At 39.4% G+C, this 27,345-nt stretch overlaps 1 protein-coding gene across 1 annotated transcript in view; it reads right to left on the reverse strand.

Moving 5' to 3' along the window:
• Positions 1–27,345, reverse strand: part of MRPS35 (mitochondrial ribosomal protein S35) — a 50,744-nt gene that overhangs the window by 13,257 nt on the left and 10,142 nt on the right. The window contains exons 4-7 of the mRNA XM_006140312.3: positions 23,864–23,924; positions 18,782–18,921; positions 9,039–9,148; positions 7,411–7,480 (exon numbers count right to left, since the gene is read on the reverse strand). Coding sequence (XP_006140374.1) covers positions 7,411–7,480; positions 9,039–9,148; positions 18,782–18,921; positions 23,864–23,924 — 381 coding nt within the window. The remainder of the gene's footprint in view (positions 1–7,410; positions 7,481–9,038; positions 9,149–18,781; positions 18,922–23,863; positions 23,925–27,345) is intronic.

The raw sequence follows: 27,345 nt of genomic DNA on the forward strand, positions 1-27,345 counted from the left end.
CTAAATGCTTGTGTCCTCCCAAAATTCCTATGTTGAAACCCCACCCCCTCATACGCCAGCCCCTCATATGGTATTTGGAGATGGGGCCTTTGAAGTAATTAGGCCGTGGGATGGAGCCCGCATGATGGAACTTGTTTGTGCCTTATATAAGGAGAGACGGGAGAGAGCTCTGCACTCTGCTATGTGAGGACAGAGCAAAAAGACAGCCATCTGCAAACCAGGAAGCAGTCGCATGCTGGCAGCCTACTCTGACTTCTCTGTCTCTAATACTGTAAGAACAACTCTGTTGTTTAAGTTACCAAGCTGTGGCATTTGTTATAGCAGCTCTAACTAAGCAACCTTTATAATATTTCCATAACATTTATTATTAAACCTACTTGGCTCCACTAGTGTGTTCTTCAACTGGAGTCTGTTTTTCTATTATGTATTAACCTGTAACTAATGAGCAAGTAGCAGGCAATCAGATATTTGCCATTTTTAATGAATGTACACATTTGACATAGGATAGTCTACTCTTCCATAAATACTAAACAGTGAAAGAGGTGCCTTTCCAAACAACTAGTAAAACGCCACATCAGCTCAACGCTGCCCTCTGGTTACAGAGCTGCACTCTGTAAATGAGCTCAACGTGCTTCCCAATCTGGGTCGGACTCACTGCCAGTCTCACCCCTACCTCTGCCTGCTAATCTTCTACCCAGGCCACACCAGCCTTCTGCCTCTAGTCTAAACCCACAGGGCCTAGAAAGCCTGTTACTCAATTCTCCACTGTATACTCCTCATCTTCCCAAACCAGCCACAAACGTTCATACATTCCCTAATAGAACCTGGAAAAGCATACGTGTGTACGCATGCATACACCCACACATACACAGATGCAAAAAGATAAACTCATAAATCTCAGATTAAATGGTGATTATGGTGTGCAAAAGGATTTTTCATTTTTATCACAAATAAGGTTCCTTTAAAAAGGAATTATTATTTTTCTAAAGAATTATGTTATTGAGCTATATATGTATGTATGTATGTGAATATATATATATATATATATTTGACCAGAGAGGGACAGAGTGAGAGGAGAGAGAGAGAGAGAAAGCAAGCCACCAAAATGCAGTCAGCCATGTGGGAGTCCAGCACTCTTAACCACCATGCCACCTGCCAGCCCCTAAAAATGAATTTTTTTAATGAGCATAAAAATTATCTCACAGACTTTTTGTTACATAAATTTTCAGAACCACTTTATTACAAAGCTAGGTATATTCTGTCAATAAGATTATAACAGAACTCAAGACATCCAAAGTTTTAAATTCTATAAAAGCAACCTCAGTAGCTTGATATCAAAGTCATTCAAGAATCTCTGGAATTTGATTTTAGACGTCTGCATCTTTATTTTTGGGTTTTTGCCATAGAGCATGTGTGCTCGTTGGAGAGACGGAGCAAGGGAGTGAGAAATCACTCCGCAGAGGGGGATGGCCCATGCCACAATCCCTTCTCCTTATTCTCCTCTTGGGATTCTGGACACGCACACACACATGCCTGGAGTGATTTTCATGCCGTTGGGATTGGGACTTAAACTGTGGTTGGCCATGTGGGAGTCCAGTGCCTTAAACATCATGCTAACCGCTGGCCCCTGGATATCTACATTTCTAAAACAAGTTTTTTGTTTGTTTTTTTTTTCTTTTCCCCAGTGTATGTGTCTTAGTCGTATCTTTTGTGCAATTCACTTTGCAAAATGCTTCATTCAATCATTTCTTAATCTACTCACTTGTGGAAGGTCTAGATTAAAAAATGTCATGCAAGGCCTGCTACGGTGGCACAGGAGTGGCCTGTTGCTCATGCTGAGGTCACATGGGAGGGGCCTGGGTTCGTGTCCTGAGGTCTCCCTGTCCATGCTGAGAATGCTCATATGCTCAATTCTAAATAGCTGGGGTTTGAGGGTAGATCACAGGATGAAGACCCCATTGGATGTGCTCCCCTCCTACTCACTGAAGAAGAAATGAACTTCAAAAAAAAAAAAGACTATCACGTAACAAAAGTTAAAATTTAGGAAGTTTTGTTATTATCAGTTAATGTCAGATGGTAAGCAGGATCCATGTTCTAAAATTTTAAACACACTAGTGTACACATCTGACTTTATTTGTATAAATTCTGTCAAATTACACACAAGTGTACTCAGAAACCGGGAATAAATAAATTTTAAATTATAAAGAGAAGTCTTTCTTCATTTTAGTATTAACATTAATAGCTATTTACTGAAAGCTCACTATTTATCACTTTATGTAAATTTCCCCATCCATCTAAAACCCTTAGAAGAAAACACTCTCAGAGATGAATTAAGTGGTTGATTAAGATCACCAGGTAGTAAGTAATAAAACGGATTCAAATTTGGGTCTGTTTGGCTCCAAAGGCTAAAATTTGACTTGCTCTATACTAACAACATATAATATGGATATATTAAACTAAATTTCTGAGTCTCTTTGCTTCTTTGAACTGCTGCCAGATGAATGGTCTAGTGTTTGTCTCTTATCGCCTTCTTAGCACTCAAATAAGCATTCTCTGAAGTATTACCAAACCTCTTTACTAAAGCCGCTGCTTTGTGATGCTTATACTTATTGAAGTCTACTTTGATACTTCCATGCTCACGCTGTTTTGACTACCATACGACAGTAATGTCCTTATACTGAAGTCTGAACGCTCACTGTTCAGTAATATCTGCTATGAAAAACCACCTACTTTCCTCTCAACGCTCTTTAGAGGTAATCTCTATGGAAAGGTGAAAAGCCAAGGAAAGAACATATTTGGGTACTAAATGCTCAGAAGCTAGTCTATAAAAAAATAAAGCTATGAACTAAAAGGGACTCTCTCTAAATATTTGATTAAATACCAGGTAGTAACATCAAGTATGAATTCCGAGTTGGTGAAGGAAGAAAGAATTTCAATTCAATAAAAATTCTCTTCCAGCAGCTCTGCAAAATTACACGGCTCATCTGCATTCTCTTAAAGCTTCTTCACTGATGGTACTTGTTTAGAAAAGACCATGGGCCAATTTTAATATAATTCTTTAACTGTATCAGTTTAGGACTGTTTTATGTACCTACATATCCTAGCATCGAAGTAATTAGTATTAAAAATCAAAGGATTCTTTCGTGGATTCAGAATACAAACTTGTTTGGATTCTATGTCATGGAACCACAAAAAGAATCCAGTAAGTCAACTTTTACTGAATTTATTTATGCTTGTCATTTCCTTTGGGGAAAATTAATTTTACAGACTGTTGGCAAAATATAAGACTCAAAATTGGTCGGCTTTTATTGTTTATTATCAACTCTTTTAAAAGTAGCAACCATAGCTAATTCAGCCATGTTACTGGTTCAAAGGGGGCCTTAATTATTTTAGCCAAAGGTGTTTCTAAAATCAATGCATAGGAAAGATGAATTGCTATGACAGTGTTGCTAGAAACTAGAAAATCAAAGTGAACTGTGATAATGAAAATATCTCAAAACATAAGAAGAGCTATCAAACCACCTTTTGTTCTTATTAACCCTGTAAATTTTCTTGTTTTCCTCCTGCTTTTAACTCATCTTGTTAAAACTGTTTTAATATTGGGGCCAGCAAGTGGTGTGGTGGTTAAGGTACTGGACTACAACTTGGTTGACTGTGGTTCGAATCTCAGACCTGGCGGCTCCCCAACCCCTCCCACCTCCCCACCTCCATTTCTCTCTAGTGAGCGCACATGCTCTAGAGAAAATTTAAAATAATAGCAATGATAAATAAAGTTCAGTAAATAATTCTTAAAAACATCTTTTAATAATTATCAGTAAAATGCTATGAGTAGCTTAGAGAATCTGTTCACAGATTCATAGTATCTCAGAGCTGTAAGGAGGTTCCAAAGACTAAATAATGCAACTACCTAGCCAAAGAATATATATATTTGTAGAGATTTCCGCTATAGGGCGCGTGCGCTCGCCAGACAGACAGAGAGAGACATAGAGATAGAAAGCGAGAAATCACCCCCCAGAGGGGATGGCCACGCCGCAATCCCTTCTCCTCCATTCTCCTCTCGGGATCTTGGGCACGCACGCACACGCGCCCGGCGTGGTTTTTAAGCCACTGTGTCCGGGACGCGAACCGCGGTCGACTACGTCGGAGTCCAGCGACATAGCCATTACGCCAACTGCTGGTTCCCGGAATATAAGTATTTTTAACCCTATCTCCACTAAGTGGCCAATCATGGAACATTTCCTACCACTGCATCTGTGGATGGTTCGCTTAGAAAGTTCTCACTGACTATGGGGCCGGCAGGTGGCATGGTGGTTGAGGATGCTGTACTCCCACATGGGAGACTGCAGTTCAAGTCCCAGATCTGGTGGCTTGCTTTCTCACTTTCTCCCCGCCGCCCCTCACTCTGTCCCTCTCTGGTCAAATTAAAATATAAATAAATAAATAAACAAGGTAATGACTTCAGGTATTAAAAAAAAGTTCTCACTTGGTGAGCAGAAGTCTGTTTCACAACAGTGCCCACCCTGTTGTACCGCTAAGCATCTTAAAAAAACAATTCTAAGCTCTCATTTGAAGTCCTCTGAATATCTAATTATCATGATCCCTTTCTCCAGCTTTTTTTCCTTTCAAATTTGTTCCTTTGGGGCCAGCAGGTGGCGTGGTGGTTAAGGTGCTGGGCATTTTCACATGGCCGACCATGGTTTGAGTCCCGAACCTGGTAGCTTGTTTTCCCACTTTCTCGCTCTCTCTGGTCAAATTAAAATAAATGAATGAATAAATAAAATTAAATAGATAATTTAAAAAATTGTTTCTTTAAGTTGAGCTTCCCTAGTTTAAGAATCCAAAACCCAAAATGCTCTAAAATCTGAAGCTTTTTGAGTACTGACATGGCAATGCAAGTAGAAAATTCCATATCTAATCTCATGAGATGGATGGCAGTCAAAATACTCCAATACAAAAATATTGAATAACATTACCTTCATGTTAGATAATATAAGGTGTATATGAAGTAATTCTGTGTTTAGACTTGAGTGTCACTCCCAAGATATCTTATAATGTCTATGCAAATATTCCAAAATTCAAAAAAATCTGAAACTCTTTTGGCCCTAAGTATTTTGGATAAGGGATAGTCAATCTGTAATTTGAAATGCTATCAATGCCCTTATCTATGTTGGGAAAGCTACAAAAAAATCTAATTGGTACGTGTACCTAAATTTTTTTTAACAAATAATATTTATTTATTTATTTTTAAAGAAGTAGTTCCTTTATTTTATTTATCATTATTGTTGTTTTTTAATATGATGAGGGCAAGAGAGAAGAAGAGAGAGAAAGCGAGAAAACAAGCCACAAGGTCCAGGACTTGAACTGTGGTCAGCCCTGTGGGAATCCAGCGCCTTTAACCACTACACCACCTGTAGGCCCTTACAAATAATATTTAAAACTATGAGTTATCGGGAACCAGCAGTTAGTGTAATGGCTATGTCACTAGACTCCCACGTAGTCGACCACGGTTCGCGTCCCAGACCCAGTGGCTTAGAACTCACGCTGGGCGCGTGTGCATGTGTGCCCAAGATCCCGAGAGGAGAATGGAGGAGAAGGGATAGCAGTGTGACCATCCCCCATGGGAGCTGATTTCTCGCTTTCCGTCTCTATGTCTCTGTCTGTCTGGCGAACGCACGTGCCCTATAGCGAAAACCTCTCCAAAAAAAAAAAAAACCTATGAGTTATCTAAATATATTGGTCACCAGCTTTAAGTCAGATGAGCTGGTTCTCAAACATAAAAACTTTTCCCTGGCTCAGCTTCGGAGGCACCACTGGTGGTGTTCTGGACTGCTGACATGCAAGCCACATGCTCACTATAGTTGAAATCCTTGGCCCAGTCGGCCTGAAAACATGCCAGGCAAGTGCATTCATGCCCAGGACCCTGGTGCCTGGAGGACTAAGGGGAGGAGAATGTATATGTCTGAGCTCTGGAGAGGGTCCCTTCCTCTCTGCTGTAAGTGCACAGTGCACTTTATCAGGAATTTTAAAAGATACTCCTCCTCACAAATACATATACTAAAACTCAATTAACTCAGTCATACAACTATTTTGAGTACTATTTAAATAATAAATTGTCCTTAATTGTCTCTAATGTATAACAATTACATGTTCACATAAAAGGGTACGTGATAACTAAAAGATTCAATAAATGTTTAAAAATATATTTCTACAGTTTGGGGGCTTTGTCCTGCAATTTATTTGGAAGACAGAATGAATTAAAAATTCTCTGGTATATAGATGATGATTATTCTTCCATAACTGAGAATGTTCACCCAAAGTTAAACAAACAAACCAAAAAAACAAAGTAGGGAACCAGCAGTTAGCGTAATGGCTATGTCGCTGGACTCCCACGTAGTCTACCGCAGTTCGCGTCCCGGACCCGGTGGCTTAAAACTCACGCCAGGCGCGTGTGCATGCGTGCCCAAGATCCCAAGAGGAGGAAAAGGGATTGTGGCGTGACCATTCCCCCTGGAGGGGTGATTTCTCGCTTTCTGTCTCTGTGTCTCTCTCTGTCTTTCTGCTGGCAAGTGCACGTGCCCTATAGCGAAAAAACCTCTCTTTAAAAAAAATTAAAAAAAAAAAAAGTAAAAAATTCTAAATTTCCCAGCCAAGTCACAAACTCTAAATTTTAAAGGCGCTTTAGGCAAATTGGGACCAGCAGATGGCATAATGGCTACATTGCTGGACTCCTATGTAGTCGACAAAAGTTCCAAGTCCTGGACATGGTGGCTTAAACTCACGCCAGGCGTGTGTGCATGCCCAAAATCCTGAGAGGAGAATGGAGGAGAAGGGATTGCCGCATGGCCATTCACCCTGGGGGGTTACCTCTCGCTTTCTGTCTCTCTGGCGAGTGCACGCACCCTATAGCAAAAACATCTCCGAAAAAATAAAAGGGCACTTTAGGCAAATTTTAGAAAGATCCTAAGATGGAATGAATAATTCATTTCAAGATCTTTACTTTTTTTTTTTTTTTTAGGTTTTAGGTGTTTTGCCACAGGGTGCATGCTCACTGGAAGGATACAGAGACAGTGAGAGGGAAAGTGAAAAATCACCCCCTAAAGGGAATAGCCACACCATAATCCCTTCTCTTCCTGGGATTTTGGACACACATGCACATGTGCCCAGCGTGATTTTCAAGGTGTCAGGTCTGAGACTTGAAGTGTGGTCAGCCATGCACACCTTACCCACTACACCACCTACTGGCTCAAGAGCCATAATATCAGTATAGTGGCCCATGACATTTCATACATGCTTAGATAATTAAGCAATTCACAAAACACTTGATAGAATACACACCACACAAAATATTTTGAAAGGTTAACATCATTCACGTTACACTGACAGAAACGTTAAAAATTCAGACAAACTTACCCAAGACTCATGGTATAAAACTGTTAGCAGATACATTGCATAATCATAATTCTGTCTTTTTAAAGGGCACCTTTAAAAAAGAAAGAGAGTTGATCAAAATCCTAGAAACTCATTGTAAAGAGTAATTTGAAAAATTTCTAAAGATACTACATGTGGAAGATTCATATTTTCACATATTCCCTTTCCGCTTGAGGAAAACTGTCCTTGGAATAAGAACAGACTATACCTTTCATTAATTGAGGATACTGAACACTGGTGTCTCTCTTTGTTTTCATCACTGATGTAGTTATTTGTATATGATGAAACTTTATGCTGCCCGCTCAACTTTCTAAAGGCAAGTCTTTTATATTTGAATATAATTTTGAGACAACCAAAGTATAATTCTGAAATAAAATAACCATTTAGGAAAAACAGCAACAATCTTTCTTCACCTCAAATGAAAAATGACCTAACGTATAAATTAATATGTGCTTTCACTAACATGCACTCTACAAATGTGTCTTAATACGTTCCCACATACATAATTGAGTAATTTATTTTTAAAAGTCTGTTTCCTTCTTTCATAAGAAAGAGAGGCTGACAGGCAAGCACGTCTGAGAGGCTCTCATCCTGCTGCAATCCCCCCACCCCCCCACCCCCTGGGCAGCCAGGATCATGTGTGGGCACATGTGTGTGGGCATGGCATGCTCTGGCTGTCCTGGGATCCGAACACCTAGCCTTCCACATGGCTACCAACACTGCATGGTGACATGCTGGCACCTGTGTCACTACAGCTGGGCCTAATTTAATAACTCGAAGTTTAACTGTAAGACTTCCTGTGCCTTGACTTCATAAAAACCTGTTTTATTAGCATATTAGGGACAGGTGTTGGCTCAGAAGTAACTGAACTGAAATCACATGGAAAAGGTCCTGGTTCATGTTCTGGGACCTCCCTACACACTGGGCACACACGCGTGCATTTATGATCCAGTCTGGCTCAGACTAGGGCGCCTCTCGGCGTGAAGACCTTGTTGGAGCTGCATGTCTCTCTCTCTCTTTTCCCTCTCATGGAAAAATAAATGCATAAACTTTTAAAAAATCACTAGAAATCATACTGTTGTATTCTTCTAACATCTTCCCTGGGTTTTATACACATGAATATATTAAAATGAAGATTAAAAGTAATAATAATGTAGCTAAGCATGCCTCGTACATACAGATTACAGCAACAATGGCTACTGTGAGAAATTTCCCCTTATGAATTAGACAACTTTTCTGACATAATACGTTAGGATAAGAAAAGGAGACCCCTCTCTTCAGTGTAATTTATTTAAAAATGATGGCCAGGAAAGTGGAGAATAATAAAGAAACACATGTGACCAATCTACTGAACTTTTCTTTCTTTACCTATCTGGTTTTTGTTTTTTTAAGAATTATTTTATTTAATTTTATTTATTTATCTGTTTATTTATTCATTTTAATTTGACCAGAGAGGGACAGAGTGTGTGTGTGTGTGTGTGTGTGTGTGAGAGAGAGAGAGAAAGAGAGAAAGCGAGAAAGCAAACTGCCAGGTCCAGGAGTCGAACCGCAGTTGGCCATGTGGGAATCAAGCACCCTCAACCACCACGCCACCTGCCAGCCCCCTTTACCTATCTGTTTTGATGGTAAGCACATCTGTGGTTTTGCAGTATCGTTCTCCTACAAGTTTAATAAGTTTCTTCTTTGCATGATCATCTAAATTCAGACTGGAAAGCTTAACCTTAAAAATACAAGAAAAAAATTATTGAAAAAAATAACCTCAAATACAGTACTTCATTTAATGGGAATAAAAAGTAGTAATGCTACTTATATTAACATTAAACCCACTAAAAAGCCTTTTCAAACTCCTTTCTATACTGACTTAGCAGCTGATCATGCATTATAAAGCCTGATCTAACACATGGTTAAAAAAAAAGTGGGGAGGGAAACACACTTTTGGAGTTCTTTGAAAGTCCTGGGTATCACTACCTTCCCTGAAAGAAGCAATGACATGTGTCTTAAATAAATGAAAGTATAATACTTGAGAGTAGTAGTAATACAATTAAACTCATTCAGTGTTTGTAAAGCTGGAATATAGAAATAAATGAATAAAACCTAAGGGCTTTCTACCATGCAATTATGAGACCTGCAACACTGTTACTAGTCTAGGGACATTTATTTTTTAAAACTACCACATAAAGGAAAAATCAAAATATCTGAAATAGGGGTCAGCAGGTGTCGTGGTGGTGAAGGTACTAGACTCCCGTATGGCTGACTGTGGTTCAAGTCCCAGATTTGGTGGCTTGCTTTCTCCTTCTTTGTCTGTCTCTCTGTGGTCAAATTGAAAAAGAAGAAATTAAATAACATCAATAATATTTTGAAAAAAAAAATGGAAATAATTCGGCTTAACATTTATCAAAATGCTATTACTAGTCCCACATTCTAAGATTTTCTTAAGGCTATTTCTATTAATTACATTTAAGAAATGCTGAGTAAAATTGGGTTAAAGACAGTATTTCTTAGAGCAAGTAATATGCTAATGAGCATTCTGGAATTCCAGGATGCAGAATTGGTACGTAATGATTTTCCAATTTATCTGACCTCAGACTTCACTTTCCAAGGATTGGTTCACAAATTTTTTTTTTCTTTTTTTTTCATTTCCAAGGGTAGCATGTGCTCACCAGAGAGAGACAGAGAGTCAAGGGAAGGGGAAGGGATAAGACACCCATTAGTGCGTGCTCAAGCTGCAACTCGTCTCCTCCTCCTCTCCATCCTGTCAGGATTTTGGGCATGTCACGCAAGATCCAGCTCTCCTAACCTTTAGTCTATGGGCCTGCCCTATAAATGTACTTTTTAAAAAATAAAAGTACATTTAAAAAATAAAAGTACATTTACAGGTTTTTTTTTGGCTGGAGTGTGTACACTCACAAAAGAAAGACAGTGAGAGGGAAAATGAGAAATCCCCTCCAGTGAGGAGGGGATGGAAGGGAACAGCCACACCCCAATCCATTCCTCCTGGGAATCTGGGCAAGCACACACATGTACCTGGTGTGAATTTCACGCTGCCAGGTCTAGGACTTGGCCATAGGGGAGTCCAGCGCCTTAACTATTATGCCACATGCTGGTCCCTAAAGTACTCTCTTGATTTTTAATTTTTAAATTGATTGGTTTAATTCCATTTACTATTATTATTATTATTATTTTAATTTGACCAGAGAGAGAGAAAGGGAAAGTGAAAAAGCAAGCCAACATGTCTGAGACTCAAACTGTGGTCGGCCATGTGGGAATCCAGTGCCTTTAACTACCACACCACCTGCCAGATCCCCCAAGGTACTCTTTTTTTATTTTTTTTGAAGAAGTTTTTGTTATAGGGCCCATGCGTTCACCAGAAAGACAGAGAGAAACAGAGAGACAGAAAGCGAGAAATCACCCCCCAAGGGGGATGGCCACTCCGTAATCCCTTCTCCTCCATTCTTTCGGGATCTTGGGCATGCATCTTGGGCAGGCACGCCTGGCATGACCGTAAGCCACCGGGTCCAGAACTCGAACCACAGTCAACTACATGGGAATCCAGTGACATAGCCATTACATTACGCCAACTGCTGGTCCCCCCCAATGTACTCTTAAAAAGAAATCAAGAGGGCCAGTAGGTGGCGTAGTAGTTGAGGTCCTGAACTCCCACATGGCTGGCCACAGTTCAAGTCCCAGATCTGATAGCTTGCTTTCTTAATTTCTTCCTCTTCTCTCTGTCTCTGGTGATCAAATGTGCCCTGTAATAATTAAACTAAATAATAAACAATAAAATTAATTCTTAAAAAAAAAAAACCTCAAGACTATCAATTACAATATTAAGTACCAATCTAACAGAACAGTTCATATGTTGGAGACAATGCTAACTACCACCATCCTCTGAAAAGATATGTATCAACAACCACATGATCAGCCTGATAAAAATTACAACACTAAGAACAATAACTTAAGAAACAACAAGAGAATAATTGAATGTGTATTAAAATTATGCTAATATACGCATGTAGAGAGACAGTAGAGAGGAAAAAATTAATAGCTTTTCCATTAGCATAGTGAGTGGGATGTTTCCTTTAAAAAAAAAAAAAAAAAAAGCCACACCCTTTAGGCCAGCATGTAGTGTGATGTTTAAGGCACACATGGCCAACTACGATTCAAGTCCTGGACCTAGTGGCTTGCTTTCTCACTGCCCCTCCCCACCCAGTCTCTCTCCAGTAAGTGCACATGCCCAAAGGCAAATTAAAAAAAATAATAATGATAAATAAAATTATATAAATAATTCTTTAAAAACCTCCTTTCTTAGGAGAGGGTTGGGGGAGTTGATGAGAAAATTTATAACGGACACATGGAAGCAAGTAAATAGGGGAAGAAGCTATCGGACAGGATATCACAGCGGAGTAAAAATATGGACAACGTGATACACAGCTCAAAAGAACCTAGCAGAGGGGCCGGCAGGGTGGCGTGGTGTTTAAACACACTGGATTCCCACACAGCTGACCATGGTTAGAATACTAGACCTGGTGGCTTGGTTTCTCACTTTTCCTGTCTCTCTCTGGTCAAATTAAAAATAATAATAATAACAACAAAGGGAATTAAATAATTTTTTTTAAAAAAAAGAACCTAGTAGAACTATTAACAACTGCGTATAGCATAATGTAATGTTCCATGTGGAAGAAGATTAAATATACATCCTTGATTTGACTATTGTACATTATGTGCATGTTTAAAAAAAAATACTATGGCACACGTCTATGTAAGTAAACCAGAAATCTTAATTTTAAAAAATGGATCACCCTCGAGAAAAAGTGTTAAAATTATACAATTAAAAGAAACTTCCCTTCCATAAAATTGTAGTTTTTAACAATAAATATAAATTTTTTTTTTGGAGAGGTTTTCGCTATAGGGCGCGTGCGCTCGCCAGACAGACAGACAGAGACATAGAGATAGAAAGCGAGAAATCACCCCCCGGGGGGATGGTCACGCCGCAATCCCTTCTCCTCCATTCTCCTCTCGGGATCTTGGGCACACACGCACACGCGCCCGGCGTGAGTTTTAAGCCACCGGGTCCGGGATGAGAACCACGGTTGACTACGTGGGAGTCCAGCGGCATAGCCATTACGCTAACTGCTGGTTCCCAAATTTAAAAAATTTTTAAATGTAAGTGTTCTAGCTTTTTATGTAAGTGGTCAAAAAAAGTGGCAGTGGGACCAGCAGGTGACGTGGTGGTTAAGGCACTGGACATTCCCACACGGCCAACCGTGATTTGAGTCCCGGACCTGGTGGCTTGCTTTGTCACTTTCTCTCTTTCTCTGTCTCTCTCTGGTCAAAATAAAAATAAAAATAAATAAACGAATGAACGAGTAAATAAAATTAAAAATAATTCTTTTAAAAAGTGGCAGTGATGCTTATTATTTTAACAGCTTTAAAATTCATATTCACATTAAAACTTCAATGTTCAAGAACTATATAAAGTTTATGGCAGAATCATGTATTTCAGAAGCAGTTGTGTGGTGCACTCACGCCACCTGCTAGTACTCAAAGGCACTGCAAAATCTTAGTCTTTAACTTGGACTAACATACTAACTTCAAGACTAGATGGCATCTATTGCCTTTTTTCCCCTTTAACTGAATTTTTAAATAATTCTTAGATTTTTTCCAAGCTGCTATATTTCAAAGCATTGGTACTGTATTACTAACATTATCCCAAAATAATGTTAACATATCAAACTACAGAAGGTTGTAGTTATATATCCACTTTAAAATGGCTATATTTTATGCTACATAAATTGAGAGACGTCTAACTGTATAAAATATTTCTTTTATATACAAGTATGATGTGGTTAAAGAACTTTGGAACTGCACATCAGACAAGAATTATTGGGTTTGATGTCTACATTTGCCACTCGCTATGTACGACCTTACACAATCATTTGAACTCCTTGAGACTCAGTTTCCTTAGGGCCACTTAGTTCATGGGATATCTGTCAGCAATAAATGAGAGTAACAGAAGCAAGCACTTTTAAAGTAAAGTCATACACATATATACGCGGAGTCGTAATTCTAAACTACTCTTAGGACTATCGTGAAAAACACAGTAAAAACCTTTCTGCAAATTAAAAAGTTGAGTCTGTCCAAAATATAAAAAAAAAATTTTTTTGATTGCCAGAGAGAACGTGTGCTCACTACAGACAGACAGTGCTCACTATAAACAGACAGTGCTCACTACAGATAGGCTGGGGGGAGTGAGGCAGCACCTCCCAATGGCGCATGGTCATGCTACAATCCCTTCTTCATTTCTCCATCCTGTTGGGATTTGGGGCACGTGCACACATGCCTAGCGTGTTCTTTTCAACCCATGGGGCCGAGCTTCAAACAGCTGTTGGACACATGGGATGTGATTCCCTTTAACTAGGCTGGGGGCTGGCCTTATTTTATACTTGGCTACATAATACTGCTTTATTTTAAGACAGGGTCTCACTAGGTTGTGATGTTCCTGCCTCACAATCCTGAGCACTGGAACTCTAAGCACCCATTTTCTACGGTGGGCCAGGAACTGGACTGGGCCTCTCATGTGGCCTCAGCCTGCCCAGGGGCAGTGTCTACCAGTAGGTACTACTACCACGGCTGGGTCACATGATGCTGCTTTAATCATGTGGGATGGCACGTGCCTTCGTCCCACTGTTTCATCTTTTACCCTTGAACTATGAGACAACATGCAGGAACAGCACTGAGCCTCAACGGTGAGTGAGCAGGGAGCCCAGAGTGGCAGATGTGCGTCAAGCAGAAGGGACCCAAGGGAGCAATGACGATGGTACTGCAGGTGGCACAGGACATGGAAAGGCGACAAGAGGGGATGGCAGAATGACTATAAATGAGACCAGGCAGCATACGTCAAATAAAGCAATGAGATTACTTTTGTGAGGAATAAAATAAGCATGTGGAGAACCAGCAGAGACTCTCGATGTCTGTTCTCACACTGAAGACTAATGTCACATGAAAGGGGGGGTGAAGAACATGAGCAGAATCTGCTTCCGGAACCTGAGGTCTGAGAGCTTTCAATAGACAACACAAAGCTCTGACAACTGCTGGTTGTGGTTATTGTGTTTACAAAAAACAGGTAACACTTCATAAGTGCTTAAAAATGTACCAGGAAGGACCAGCAGATGGTGTAATGGTTATATTGCTTGTTTGACTTCCGGACCCAGCAGCTTAAACTCACACTGGGAGCGTGTGCATGCATACCCAAAATGCCAAGACAAGAACAGAGAAGGGATTGTGGCATGGCCATCCTCTCGGGGGGTGATTTCTCACTTTCCGTCTCTCTGACGAGTGCACACACTCTATAGCAAAAATCTCTTGGGGGAAAAAAAATATATCAGGTATTACTCCATAAGCATTTCATATTAATTTGATGAATGATGTACACATGGTAGAATTTCAGTTCTTTTTTTCCTTTTTGTTTATCTGAATTTTGTGCAGTAAATATTATAATCTTTTGTGATTTTAAAACATTTTTAATCAATCTAAAAACATAAATATGGTGCTATGATATCTATGGTATCAAATAAAGGCTGAAGGGACCCGCAGTTAGCGTAATGGCTATGTCACTGGACTCCCATGTAGTCGACCACGGTTCAAGTCCTGGACCCGATGGTTTAAATTCATGCTAGGCACGTGTGCGTGTGTGCCCGATTACAAGAGGAGAATGGAGGAGAAGGGACTGTGGTGTGGCCATCCCTATTTCTCGCTTTCTGTCTCTCTGTCTTTCTGGCAAGCACACATGCCCTATAGCAAAAACCTCTCTCAAAAAAAAAAAAAAAAAAAAAAGCTGCAAAGCTCCATAAATTCAGTTCATAAAAATGGTACAACTCTGATACCAAAAACTACCAAAGAAATATAAATACAAATAAATCACAGCTGTATTACTGAAGAAAATTCTAGAAACTAAAATTTGTCTATTTGTTAGCTCATAATGTAAAAATACTTCCATAGATTTTTTTCAATGCATTTTTGTAGTATACTTAGAATGTTTATAGCCTAAAATACAGGATACATAAAGTTAAACAATTTTTTTCAATGTATGTTACCCTAACCCTAAACCCTTACCCTAACCTACAAGTTAAGTAAGTTTTGAGAAGGTATCACAAGGAGGCAGGCAATCCTCCTCCAGATGAACTGAAGTACATTAGTCACAGTTCCTTGGAGAAATGGATGATTTAAGGATTGGAATAGGGAATGCATAAAACGAGACTAGAGCATTTTGTAGTGCCAGAAAATAAAGAAATGTTTACCAACAAACAATGAGAGCGTGACAAAGGGACAGAGGAACCAACTCTAAGAGTAGCTCTCAGGTCAGCCCGTGGGTTTGTGGTTAGGACTGCTGGATTTCATGTGGTCAACTGCGCAGTTCATGCCAAGCACATGTGCATGTATGCCCAAAATCCCAAGAGGAGGAAGAAATGGAGATGGGATTGCAATGTGACCGTCTCCATGGGGATGCTTTCTCATCTTCTGTCTCTCTTTAGCAAGTACGTGGGCCTCTGGCAGAATTAAAAACAAAACCAAGAGGGAAGTTCCCAATGGCCGAAACCTGCACAACCTGAAAATAAAGTACTACTGGATTATAACCCGAGTATAAGATAAATATCCGAGTCTATATTCACATAAATAAATGACTGAATAAATACATGAGGAGAATAGACAGATCCACATTAATCTGATGAATGATGTACGCATTTTCCTCCTAACGTGTCACTTAGGAGGAACTGATGTTTTCATACTGTATGACAAGAAGAGGAAAAAAAACCAATAATTTTATAGCAGAGAAAAACTGACAAATACCACCTCAGCCAGGAGACCAAGGTTAGCATCATCAATATCAGATCACGTTAACAGCATCTTTCCTTGAAATGACAAGATGAGAAAGACACTATTTCCAGGGTTTTCCTCCCCGAAAGACATAACAAACCAAAAAACATTCTTTAAAATGTTTAACTAGTACTTGTCAAGACTGTCGAGGTCATAGCCCAGAGGAGCCTAAGGAGACATGATAACTGAATGTAATGTGGTAACTTGGGTGGCATTCTAGAACAGAAAAGGACATTAGGTGAAAATACAAATAAAGAGCTTTAATAATAATGTATTAATATTAATTTTTAGTTGTGGTAACTGTACCATACAATAATGTGAGATGGTCACAATAGGAGAAACTGAGTGTGAAATACATAGGCTCCCTCTGTACTATTCTTGATACTTTTCTGTAAATTCAAAACTACTCTGAAATAAAAAGTTCTACTAAAAAAAAGTATGCTAGCTAACTGTCCCATGACTGCTCTGTGAAAACACATTTGCCATGTACATCAGACTTCTTTGACCAACGGTGGTTTCAAATACTAAATTAGAGGTTCCTACCACAGACACTTGGAAATGCAATGGCAGTAAGAGGAGCCGCTTTGATGTTTCTCCAAAGTAATATGGAATCAGGACAAATAATCCTAAATAAAATACTAGCAAAGCAAATTAGCAGTAAAAAATGACTAGGCCCTGCGGCCTAACGGCTAAGGAAGCTGAAGCCCACACAGCAGACCACAATTCAAATTCTGGCTCTGGCAGCTTGAAAAACAAGCTGGGTTCATGTGCCTGCGTGCCCAAAATCCTGACAGGGTGGACAAACGGAGGAGAAAATGTTGCATGACCAACCACACCCCACTGAGGAGTGCTTTCTTCCTCTCCCTCTCTCTATCTCTTTGGTGAGCACATGCATCCTCTGGTCATTTAAAAAAAAAAAATGCATACAAGCCTAAAATCCTTACAGGCTGGAGAAAGGAAGGAAAAAGGACTGTGGTGTGACCCCCCAACTGGGGGTGCTTTCTCTCTCTCAATCTCTTTTACACTCTCTGGCGAGCGAATGTGCATTCTGGCAATTAAAAAAAAATTAATTACTAAATCAAGGTGCCATGTATATGGGTGTTTATTATACTTTTCCCTACCTTTAAAATTGTTCAAGGGGGAACCAGCAGTTAGCGTAATGGCTATGTCGCTTGACTCCCACGTAGTCGACCGCGGTTCGTGTCCCGGACCCGGTGACTTAAAACTCACGCCGGGCGCGTGTGCGTACGTGCCCAAGATCCCGAGAGGAGAATGGAGGAGAAGGGATTGCGGCGTGACCATCCCCCCTGGGGGGTGATTTCTCGCTTTCTGTCTCTATGTCTCTCTCTGTCTGTCTGGCGAGCGCACGCGCCCTACAGTGAAAAATCTCTAAAAAAAAAAGAAAATAAAAAAAAATAAAATAAAATTGTTCAAGAGAACATGTAGTGAAGTAGCCAGGTGATAACTATACAATTTCTGACAAGGGTACCAAGACAACTCAATGAGTCTTTGCAACATTAGAATGACAAACGAAAGAATGAAGTTGACCCCTACCACATGTCACATACAATAATTAACTAAAAATGGATCAGAGACCTAAATATGAGAACTAGAACTACAAAACTGTTAGAAGAGAACACAGGGGTAATCTTCAAGAACTTGCATTAAACGATAGTCTCTTAGATGTGACACAAAACACATGAGATCAAAGAACAAATACATAAATTGGACTTCACCAAAATTAAAACTTCTATGCTTAAAAAAAAAAGAAAACACACACACACACACACACACACACACACACACACACACACAAGAAAGTAAGCCAACAACTCAGAGACTGAAAGAAAATGTTTGCAAATCATATATCTGATAAGGGACAGGTAACCAGAATATATATACAAAAAAAAAAAAAAAAAACACTTACCACTCAACAATAAAAAGAAAACCAATTTTAAAATAAGCAAGACTTGAGTAGGTGTTTCTCAAAAAAAGAAATACAAATAGTCAATAAACATGAAAAGATGCTCAACACTGGGCTACCCCTATGGCCTAGAAGTTAAAGGCACTGTATCCCTCATGGCTGACTACAGCTCAAATCTTGGCCTCAGAGGCTTGAGAAACAACTGGGTGCATGTGTATGCATACCCAAAATCTCGACCAAGTGCAGAAATGCATATGGAGTGACCACTCCCTACTGGGGGGTGCTTTTTCCCTCTCCCTCTCTCTCCCTCTCTCTCTGGTAAGCACACATGCTCCTGGCATTTGAAGGAAAAAAGAATAAAAAAGATGCTGAATATCATTAGTCATTAGGGGAATGTAAGTCAAAAATACAATGAAATACCACTTTAGAACTTAAAACATTATAATATCTCAAATTTTCTACCACAAACTTGTATTAGTTTTATAATCACATACAGAATGTATTATTAAATCATGTATTACAATGATTTTTATTTTTTAAAAAAAAATCTGTTACCCTTAAGGTTACCACCCGTGCTCTGGGGTTTCGAATAGATGGTCCTGATGAAACATAGTCAGCTGTATCAATTTCAATTGGAAAATGCTTCTCACATTTCTCATCACTGTCTAGCGCAGCTGGCCACTCAGTGCAAAAATCTGAGAATTAAAAGAAGGTCTTAATTACAGTTTTGCAGGTAAGTTTGTATTGTAATGCATGCTACCAGACAATATCAAATTATCAAGATCATTTTCAGGGTACTTGAAAGAACAGATTTTCTTCTGCCCTTCACATACACATCATCATTCTTTATCCCTATTCTTGTTAGGTACATCCTAATTAGGGAATGTAATTAAGAGAAAAATGTGGATATTTGAATATTTCAGGGACGGTTACTATAGTCAGCGGAAGGAACTGAGAGAAGCTCTAGAAAAGCTCTAAGAGGGCAATGAGATATGGTCAGTGATCTTCCAGAAGCTGAGTGGAATAGAGATTCAACTCAAACAGGTATAAAAGCCCAGGTTGGTCATCCTTAAACGGACCGTTCCAGTAACTCATGTGTTTTGTTTATGACTTCCAGGTGCCAACAGGGTTAAATGGAAAGAGAAACAGACTTGTCTTCAAATTTGGGCAAAGAAGCCTAGAGGAGGTAGAACTGGGTCAGAGACTAGGCCAAAACAGGAAGTTCCAAGCACTACAAACTCCGCACACAGAGCATACAGGTGGGAACTTAGGCCCCGACAGAGAGGCGGGGAGGGACTTCAAGGAAGAGGTAGCTCCCAGCCTCTCACAGATACCAGTCGCTTATTTCATCCTGCCCTATTCGTACAAGTTAGTGTGGTGGAGGGCTAGCTTGGGATGAAAACTTTTAGGAACTATCAGGCCCCCCTCAGTAGAAATCTCAAGGTTTTGAGAGCCTCACTCCAAGGACAGTTAATTTGTTAGGTCAAATACGTTATGCCTCATGCATCCACAATTCTTCCAAAAATCACAACTGCAGGAGATTAAAAGGCAGTGAGGGAACTCCTTTAGGTGATAACTAAAGGACAAGGAGAATTCTTTGCCAATGACATTTCCCGACCTAGTAATTTTCTTACAGTAGGCATTATTAGCTTTAAGATAGGCTCTAAAATTAGAGTCAGCAGGGGCCAGCCAGTGACATGGTGGATAAAGGTGCTGGACTCCCACACGGCTGACTGTGGTTTGAGTCCTGGACCTGGCGGCTTACTCTGTCTCTCTGCCTATCTGTCTCTCTCTGGTCAAAATTGAAAAATAATGATAACAATAATTGTTAAAAAGAAAAAAAAATTAGAGTCAGGAAAACATCATTCTGGATTACAAACATCCTGATACCTGGAGCTAAATACATTTTAGCAAATTAAGTATAGGTCTCACGGTTTCCTAAATACCCTGTTTAAAAGGTCAATACTTGGGACCAGTAGATGGCGTAATGGTTACATCACTGGACTCCCACGTAGTCAGTCCATAACGGTTTGAGTCCCGGACCCAGTAGTTAAAACTCATGCTGGGTGCATACGCATGTGTGCCCCAAATCTTGAGAGAATGGATGAGAAGGATTGCAGTGTGGCCATCCCCCTGGGGGGTGATTTCTCACTTTCTGTCTGTCTCTGTCTCTATGGTGAGTGCACATACACTATTACAAAAATCTCTAAAAAAATAATTTAAAAAAAAATCAATACTCAGTCACTTTGAAAGGAAGGACATCTCCTTATAATTAAACACATTTTAATATTAAAAATAAAGAGTGGGACCAGTGGGTGGAGTGGTGGGTCAGGTGGCTGAACTCCACACAGCCAACTGCAGTTCAAGTCCAGGACCTGGTGGTTTGGGAATCATGCTGGGTGCTGATTGTGCGTACCCGAATCTCAAGAGGAGAGTAGAGGAGAGGGGACTGTGGTATTGCCATGCCCCCTGGCAGTGATTTCTCAACACTCTCTCTATCTCTGTCGCTTGCTTGCAAGCACAGGCACACTATGGCAAAAATTGAAAACAAAAAACAAACAAACAAACAAACCCCAGCAAGATTACTGAGGTTGAATTTCACTCTTATCATGGACTAATTCTAATATCCTGCATTATAAGATGCATTACTGCCAAGCATGTTATAAGAAAGACTAGTATGGGGAATTTTCTGAGCTCTTTGGTTTGCACCAAATCTTTTTTTTTTAAACGGTGAATAATTCATTTCAATCACCAGATGATAATTACAGGTTTTAAATTAAATTACCAAAATTGTACATCTAAAAGGACACAGCCAACTGGAAAGTACATGATAGACTCCTATTTGCCTTTACTCATCTGATAGGCAGACTTTGGAAGACTTTGGTTTTTATTTAATTTTTACTGCTGATTATTAAAGTTTTGGTAAATTACCTAACTTTCCTGTACTTCACATTTTCCACTTGCAAGTTAGATATAAAATCTGAACTGACCCACTTTGAAAGAAAACTGAGAAGAAATATTTGAAAAGCCTTGGAGTTAGAAGTCCAGAAGCTGGCAGAAATGTAAAGGCATAATTAAGGAAAAAATTAAAACATTCACTTTAATTAGTATAAAAAATAATGCTACTCCGCTAAATGTACTGTATGAACATTTAAGTAGTGTTGAAGAAATATTTCATTTAGAAGACTAGCTTAAATAATATTTAAAATGGAGAAAAAATGGACATCATCACATTGTAATTCATTTGTTCACTGGCTTTACAGAGAACCAAAAACTGATACATGATTTGTGCCATATGGGCATGAATTAGAAATGGTGATCAGTTCAGGCACAAATGAATATGGAATCACGTATCTAAAAGGTTAAAAAGGCATTCTAGTTAATGTTCCAAAACAGAGGATCACATAAATGAAAGGAAATAGATTTTTCCTACCTCATCTAAGGAGTGAGGTTATTATTCCTATGTTTTAGAGCCTCTATAAAGCTGCTTTCTTGGGGACCAGCAGTTAGCGTTAATGGCTATGTCGCTGGACTCCCACGTAGTTGACCGTGGTTCGAGTCCCGGGCTTAAACTCACGCCGGGCGCATGTGCGTGTGTGCCCAAGATCCTGAGAGGAGAATGGAGGAGAAGGGATTGCGGTGTGACTATCCCCTCTGGGGGGTGATTTCTCGCTTTCTATCTCTCTGTCTCTCTCTGTCTGGCGAGCGCACGTGCCCTATAGCAAAAACTTCTCAAAAAAAAAAAGAAAGAAAAAAAGAAAAAAAAAAGCTTCTCTCTTATATTTTTGAATGGAAGATCCTCCCAAAAAGTCAAATTTAATCATGATTAAATTATGATTAATTATGATAATCACTATCCTATATGTCTTCTTCCAACAGAATCAGACTACTTGTTCCATGTTTCTTGGTTTCATTTTCTTTCCTGCAAAGCCTTTAACAAGTATCTGTGTATCATCTTTAAATCTGCATGAATATGTGAAAACTGTACCCAAAGGTACTAATGTTTGAACTAACTAAAAAATCTATTACTAACAGCTGTGAACCTGAAATAATTCAAATGTGCATCTCTTATACAGAGCTCAATGCAACTAAATCAGAAAATTAATTGGAGTATGTACAAAATTATGGAAACACACATAGACCCATGAACAAAAAATGCTATTTGCCTCTATCTCCATGCACACAGGAAGGAGGAGTAGCAGTATAAGTTCATGAAATCTAGGTTTGTTTCTAAGAATCAACAGCTATTGTTCAAAATTAATAAATTCAGAATGGAGACCAGCAGGTGGTGTGGTGGTTAAAGTGCTGGACATTCCCGCATGGCCAACCACAACTCAAGTCCTAGACCTGGTGGCTTGCTTTCCCACTTTCCCTCTGGTCAAATTAAAATAAATGAAACAATCAATAAAATTAAATCAATAATTATTTAAATAAAAAATAAATTCAGAATGGCAACTATAACCATATTCTGATGATTGCTTCTATTACACGTACAGAGGGAATATATGCTATTTAAGTATAAATAAATACACACACACACACCATCTTCTCTCTCTGAGAGTAGTTACTAGAACTAAGTAATGATTAAGAGAGAACACTTCTGTGATGAAAAGCTGGGGACAGGGAAGCAGCATGTAAGACTACTGCTTTTCATCACAAGCTCTACTCCGATTTGATTTACCACAGGCATGTATCTCAGACATACACACATGCGCACACACACACACACACACACATACATATATGTATAAAATGTTAAACCATTTCTTCAAGAGAACTCCTCTCTGTGAATCCCGTTACTGAACACACTGACTACCCTGCTACTCAGCACCCTTCAACACTATCTGTTTGAATCATACCGAATTACATCTGTTGGCAAAACTGCCTATTTTCTTCAGTCTTTTTATATATGTGTTCTCCATAACTCAACAGTAAATCACTAACCAACTGTGAGCAGTGATTATGGCTTCTAATCCAACTTATTATTCACAGCACCTTGTAAGGTGATAGACAAAACAAAAAACTTGCAATTTGACATAAAACAATTCACAGAAAACCTAAAAAATCCTCTTAAAAAAAGGAGGAAGTTAGGGCCTGCAGGTGGCATGGTGGTTCAAGACGCTGGACTCCCACATGGCTGACCATGGTTTGCGTCTCAGATCTGGCAGCTTGCTTTGCACTTTTTCCTCTCTCTGTCTCTTTCTCTGATCAAATGAAAACAACGATAACAGTAATAATAAATAAATAGAAGAATTTTTTTTTTTAAAAAACAAAGGAGAAAGTGGGCCAGCTAGTGGCATGGTGGTAAAGTTGGCCGCATGGCTCGAGTGCCGGACATAGTGGATTGAAAAACACGCCGGTCTCATGTGTGTACGTGACCAAAATTCCCAAAAGACAATGGGCTGCAGGGTGGCCATCCCCCAGAAAGTGTTTTCTCACTTTCTTTCTTTCCCTCACACCCTCCCTTCCCCATCTCTCTAGCAAGGGAACATACTCTATATCAAAAAAATTTTTTTTTAAAAAGGAGAAATGGACGATTTAGAATATAATGCTATGAATGCTATGTAATATATTAGAACTGAGAGTCTTAGTTTTATGGCCTGAATCAATATAAAGTTCATATAACAAAATGCTCACCTTTAAGAACTTCACAGTGCTTTTTAATTGCTACAGGAGTCAAATGCAGAAAATTGGGGATCTAAAACAAAGGAGTTTAAAGGATAAATTAACTCAATGTCTTAAAAATACAAAAATGATTATTCTGTCATTTAACTAAATCACTGACTCAGGAAACCATGTAGCAGATAAAATGTGATGTTTCTCATAGCTTTAATTCTATGTCACAGAACTTTTCAATTCAAGAAATGCATCCCTGGGCCCAGGGTGACACACAGGACCGAGTACATTGCTTTGACGGCCGGAAGGCACATGGGAGGGCCAGGTTTGGTTCCTGGGGCCTAGAGGAGTGCCTCTAATTCCAGCTAAATTGGAAATTGACCCAGGAAGATTACAACACAGCAATACCCTCCCCGAAATCTATTTCTCCCTTCCCCTTCCTCCCTCTCTCTCTCTCTTTCATGAAACTTATTATTCATAAACAAAAAAAAGCCAGATGAATTCCTGAAAATACAGATTCACTAACAAGGAAATGATAATATTATGGTTCCAGAATATATAAAGTATCACCTTTTTTTTATCTTATAATAACAATCATGCCAGAAAAATAAAATCATTTTTATAGTATTCTTCCTGCCACAGGTCTGCAGGTATATATGTCTATGTCCCTTATAATACAGAGAGCACTTAAGGACATAGATTGTTGTTTAACTCAATTCCCTAGCACTGCATAGCAGAGTGGTATTTCTACTTGGTATATAATAAACATGTTATGGGGCCAACTAGGTGGCAGTGGTGTTAAGGCAGCTGAATCCAACATGGCTGACTATATGGTTCAAGTCCCAGACCCAGTGGCTTAAAAGACAAGTCAGATGCATATGCATACATGTCCAAAATCCTGAAAGGATAATAGAAAAGGGATTCTAGCATGGCCATCCCCTCCAGGGATAATTTCTCTCTCTCTCTCTCTCTCTGGCAAGCACACCAGACCTACAACAAAAAGAAATATAGTAAACGTTTTATGAATTTAATGAATAAATGAAGCTAGTAAATCTTTTTTTATTTCCTTTTTTTTTTTTTTTTTTTTTTTTTATTTTTTTGAGAGAGATTTTATGCTATAGGGCACGTGTGCTGGCCAGAGAGACAGAGATAAAAAGTGAGAAATCACTCCCCAGGGAGGAAGGCCATGCTGCAATCCTTTCTTCTCTATTCTCTGCTCAGAATTTTGGGCACACACACACACACACCCAGCGTGAGTTTTAAGCCACTGGGTGCCGAAATGGAACTGCAGTCACTATGTGGGAGTGCAACAACATAATCATTATCCCAAAGCTAGCAAATCTCATTTAAAAAAAAAAAAAAAAATTGAAGAAGAAAGTTACTCCACAAATTATGCTAGAGATGTAAATATTTAATCAGGTGAAAATAGTTACTAAAAATTGGAATTATGGGATGGGAAGCTTCATTTGCTATACTTTTATTTTTGAAACATGAAAATATAAACCTCAAAATGATAAAAGGAAAAGAATAATAGCTAATGTCTACACAGACTAAAACAGCAGTGTTTGATGTAGTTTGCATGTATTAACTCAGTTCATAAGTTTATTCCTTTTTTATTATTTGTTTTTAAACATTCTATTGTTATACATCATTTGGCTTTTAAGAGAATTTACCCAACATGAAATATGCCTCAGACCAGTCCAGTTGAGAGTACTATACACATTATCATCAACAGGTAATAAACCATTTCTGTATCCCATAAACATCTTGCCTCTCTATTTTTTCTCCCTGATTTCCTTCCCTATACTCTTCCTCTTTTACTCTCCTTCCACACTGTCTCCAGTGTCCGTAACTAATTTTACTGCTTTTCTGTCCTCCAATATTTTAATCTCTACCTTAAAGTGCGGATAGTTGGTATATAGAGACATACAATATCTCTCTTTCATAGCCTGGCTTGCTTCACTCAGCAATAAATCTTCCATATTTGACCACTTTCTATCAAACGCCAGGGTCTTCTTGTTTTTTTATGGCTGAATAGCATTCCATACAGTATATGTGCCACACTTTTTCAATCCATTCATCTGTTCATGGACATGTGGGTTGGTTTTATGTCTTAGCAATCATGAATAATGCTGCAATAAACATTGATGTGTACTTTTCTGACTGAGCATTCTCCTGTTCTTTGGGTAGATATCCAGAAGTGGAACTGCTGGATGATATGGTAGTTCTATTTGTAGGTCTCTGAGGAACCTCCATATTGTTTTCCATAGTGGCTGGACCAATTTACATTCCTCCAACAGTGTAGGATAGTTCCCCTTTTACCACAACTCCACCAACACTTATCATTTTTTGTATTTTTAATCTTTGCCATTCTGAAAGGGGTTAAGTGGTATCTCATTGTGGTTTTAATCTGCATCTCCCTTATGGTGACATTAAGACATCTTCACTAGGAATAGATGACATGTATGCTCAGATTTTTAAGTTTATTAAAATACCATTCATGGCCAGTCCTGTGGCCTAGTGGTTAAGGGAGTCAGAAGGCACATGGGTGACTTGAAAAACATGCCAGGCATGGGAACCAGCAGTTAGCGTAATGGCTATGTCGCTGGACTCCCACGTAGTCGACCGCGGTTCGTGTCCCGGACCCGGTGGCTTAGAACTCACGCCGGGCGCGTGTGCGTGCGTGCCCAAGATCCCGAGAGGAGAATGGAGGAGAAGGGATTGCGGCGTGACCATCCCCCCTGGGGGGTGATTTCTCGCTTTCTGTCTCTATGTCTCTCTCTGTCTGTCTGGCGAGCGCACGCGCCCTATAGCGAAAATCTCTCAAAAAAAAAAAAAAAAACATGCCAGGCACGTGTATGTGCATGCTCAGATTCCCAACAGGATGGAGAAATGGAAGAGAAGAGATTGTGGAGTGACTATAATCTAGTGAGGGGTGATTTCTCCCTCTCCAGATCAGAGAGGAGGGTATGACCAGACCCTGTTGAGTATGTTCCTCTCTCTCTGTCTGCCTCTGGAACATATACGTGCTCTCTGGCAATTTAAAAGGGAAAAAAGATATCATTTACAACCATTGGCATTATTACAAAAAAACTGCTACTCTTATCCAATGATTCCAAAGACCTCTTTAAATAAATTATCTTCTTCAATTGAAGATTGTTTTTCTATGTCTTTTAAAATGTTTCCATTTTCAGATTTTCAAAACCCCTTTTCCCAGCAAAGAGAACCTCTTTCTCCCTGGTCTCATCTCATTTTTCCCCTTTATTCATAATAGACCACGTGCGCTTACACAAGAGAGAGAGAAGCACCCTCCACGAGGTCTGGTCGCATCACAATCCCCTTCCTCCAATCCTCCAGCCTACTGAATCTTGGCACCCTCATGCAGGCCCAGCATGCTTCAGGTGGAGCAGGCCAGGGACTGAAACCACAGTAGGCCATGTGGGATCTGGCTCCCTTAACCGAAAGGCCAAGTGGGACCCAGCTTCCCTTGACCTGCACATTAC

The sequence above is a fragment of the Tupaia chinensis genome, unplaced genomic scaffold, assembly GCF_000334495.1.
Source record: "Tupaia chinensis unplaced genomic scaffold, TupChi_1.0 Scaffold000028_1, whole genome shotgun sequence".
Classification (NCBI taxonomy): Eukaryota; Metazoa; Chordata; class Mammalia; order Scandentia; family Tupaiidae; genus Tupaia; species Tupaia belangeri.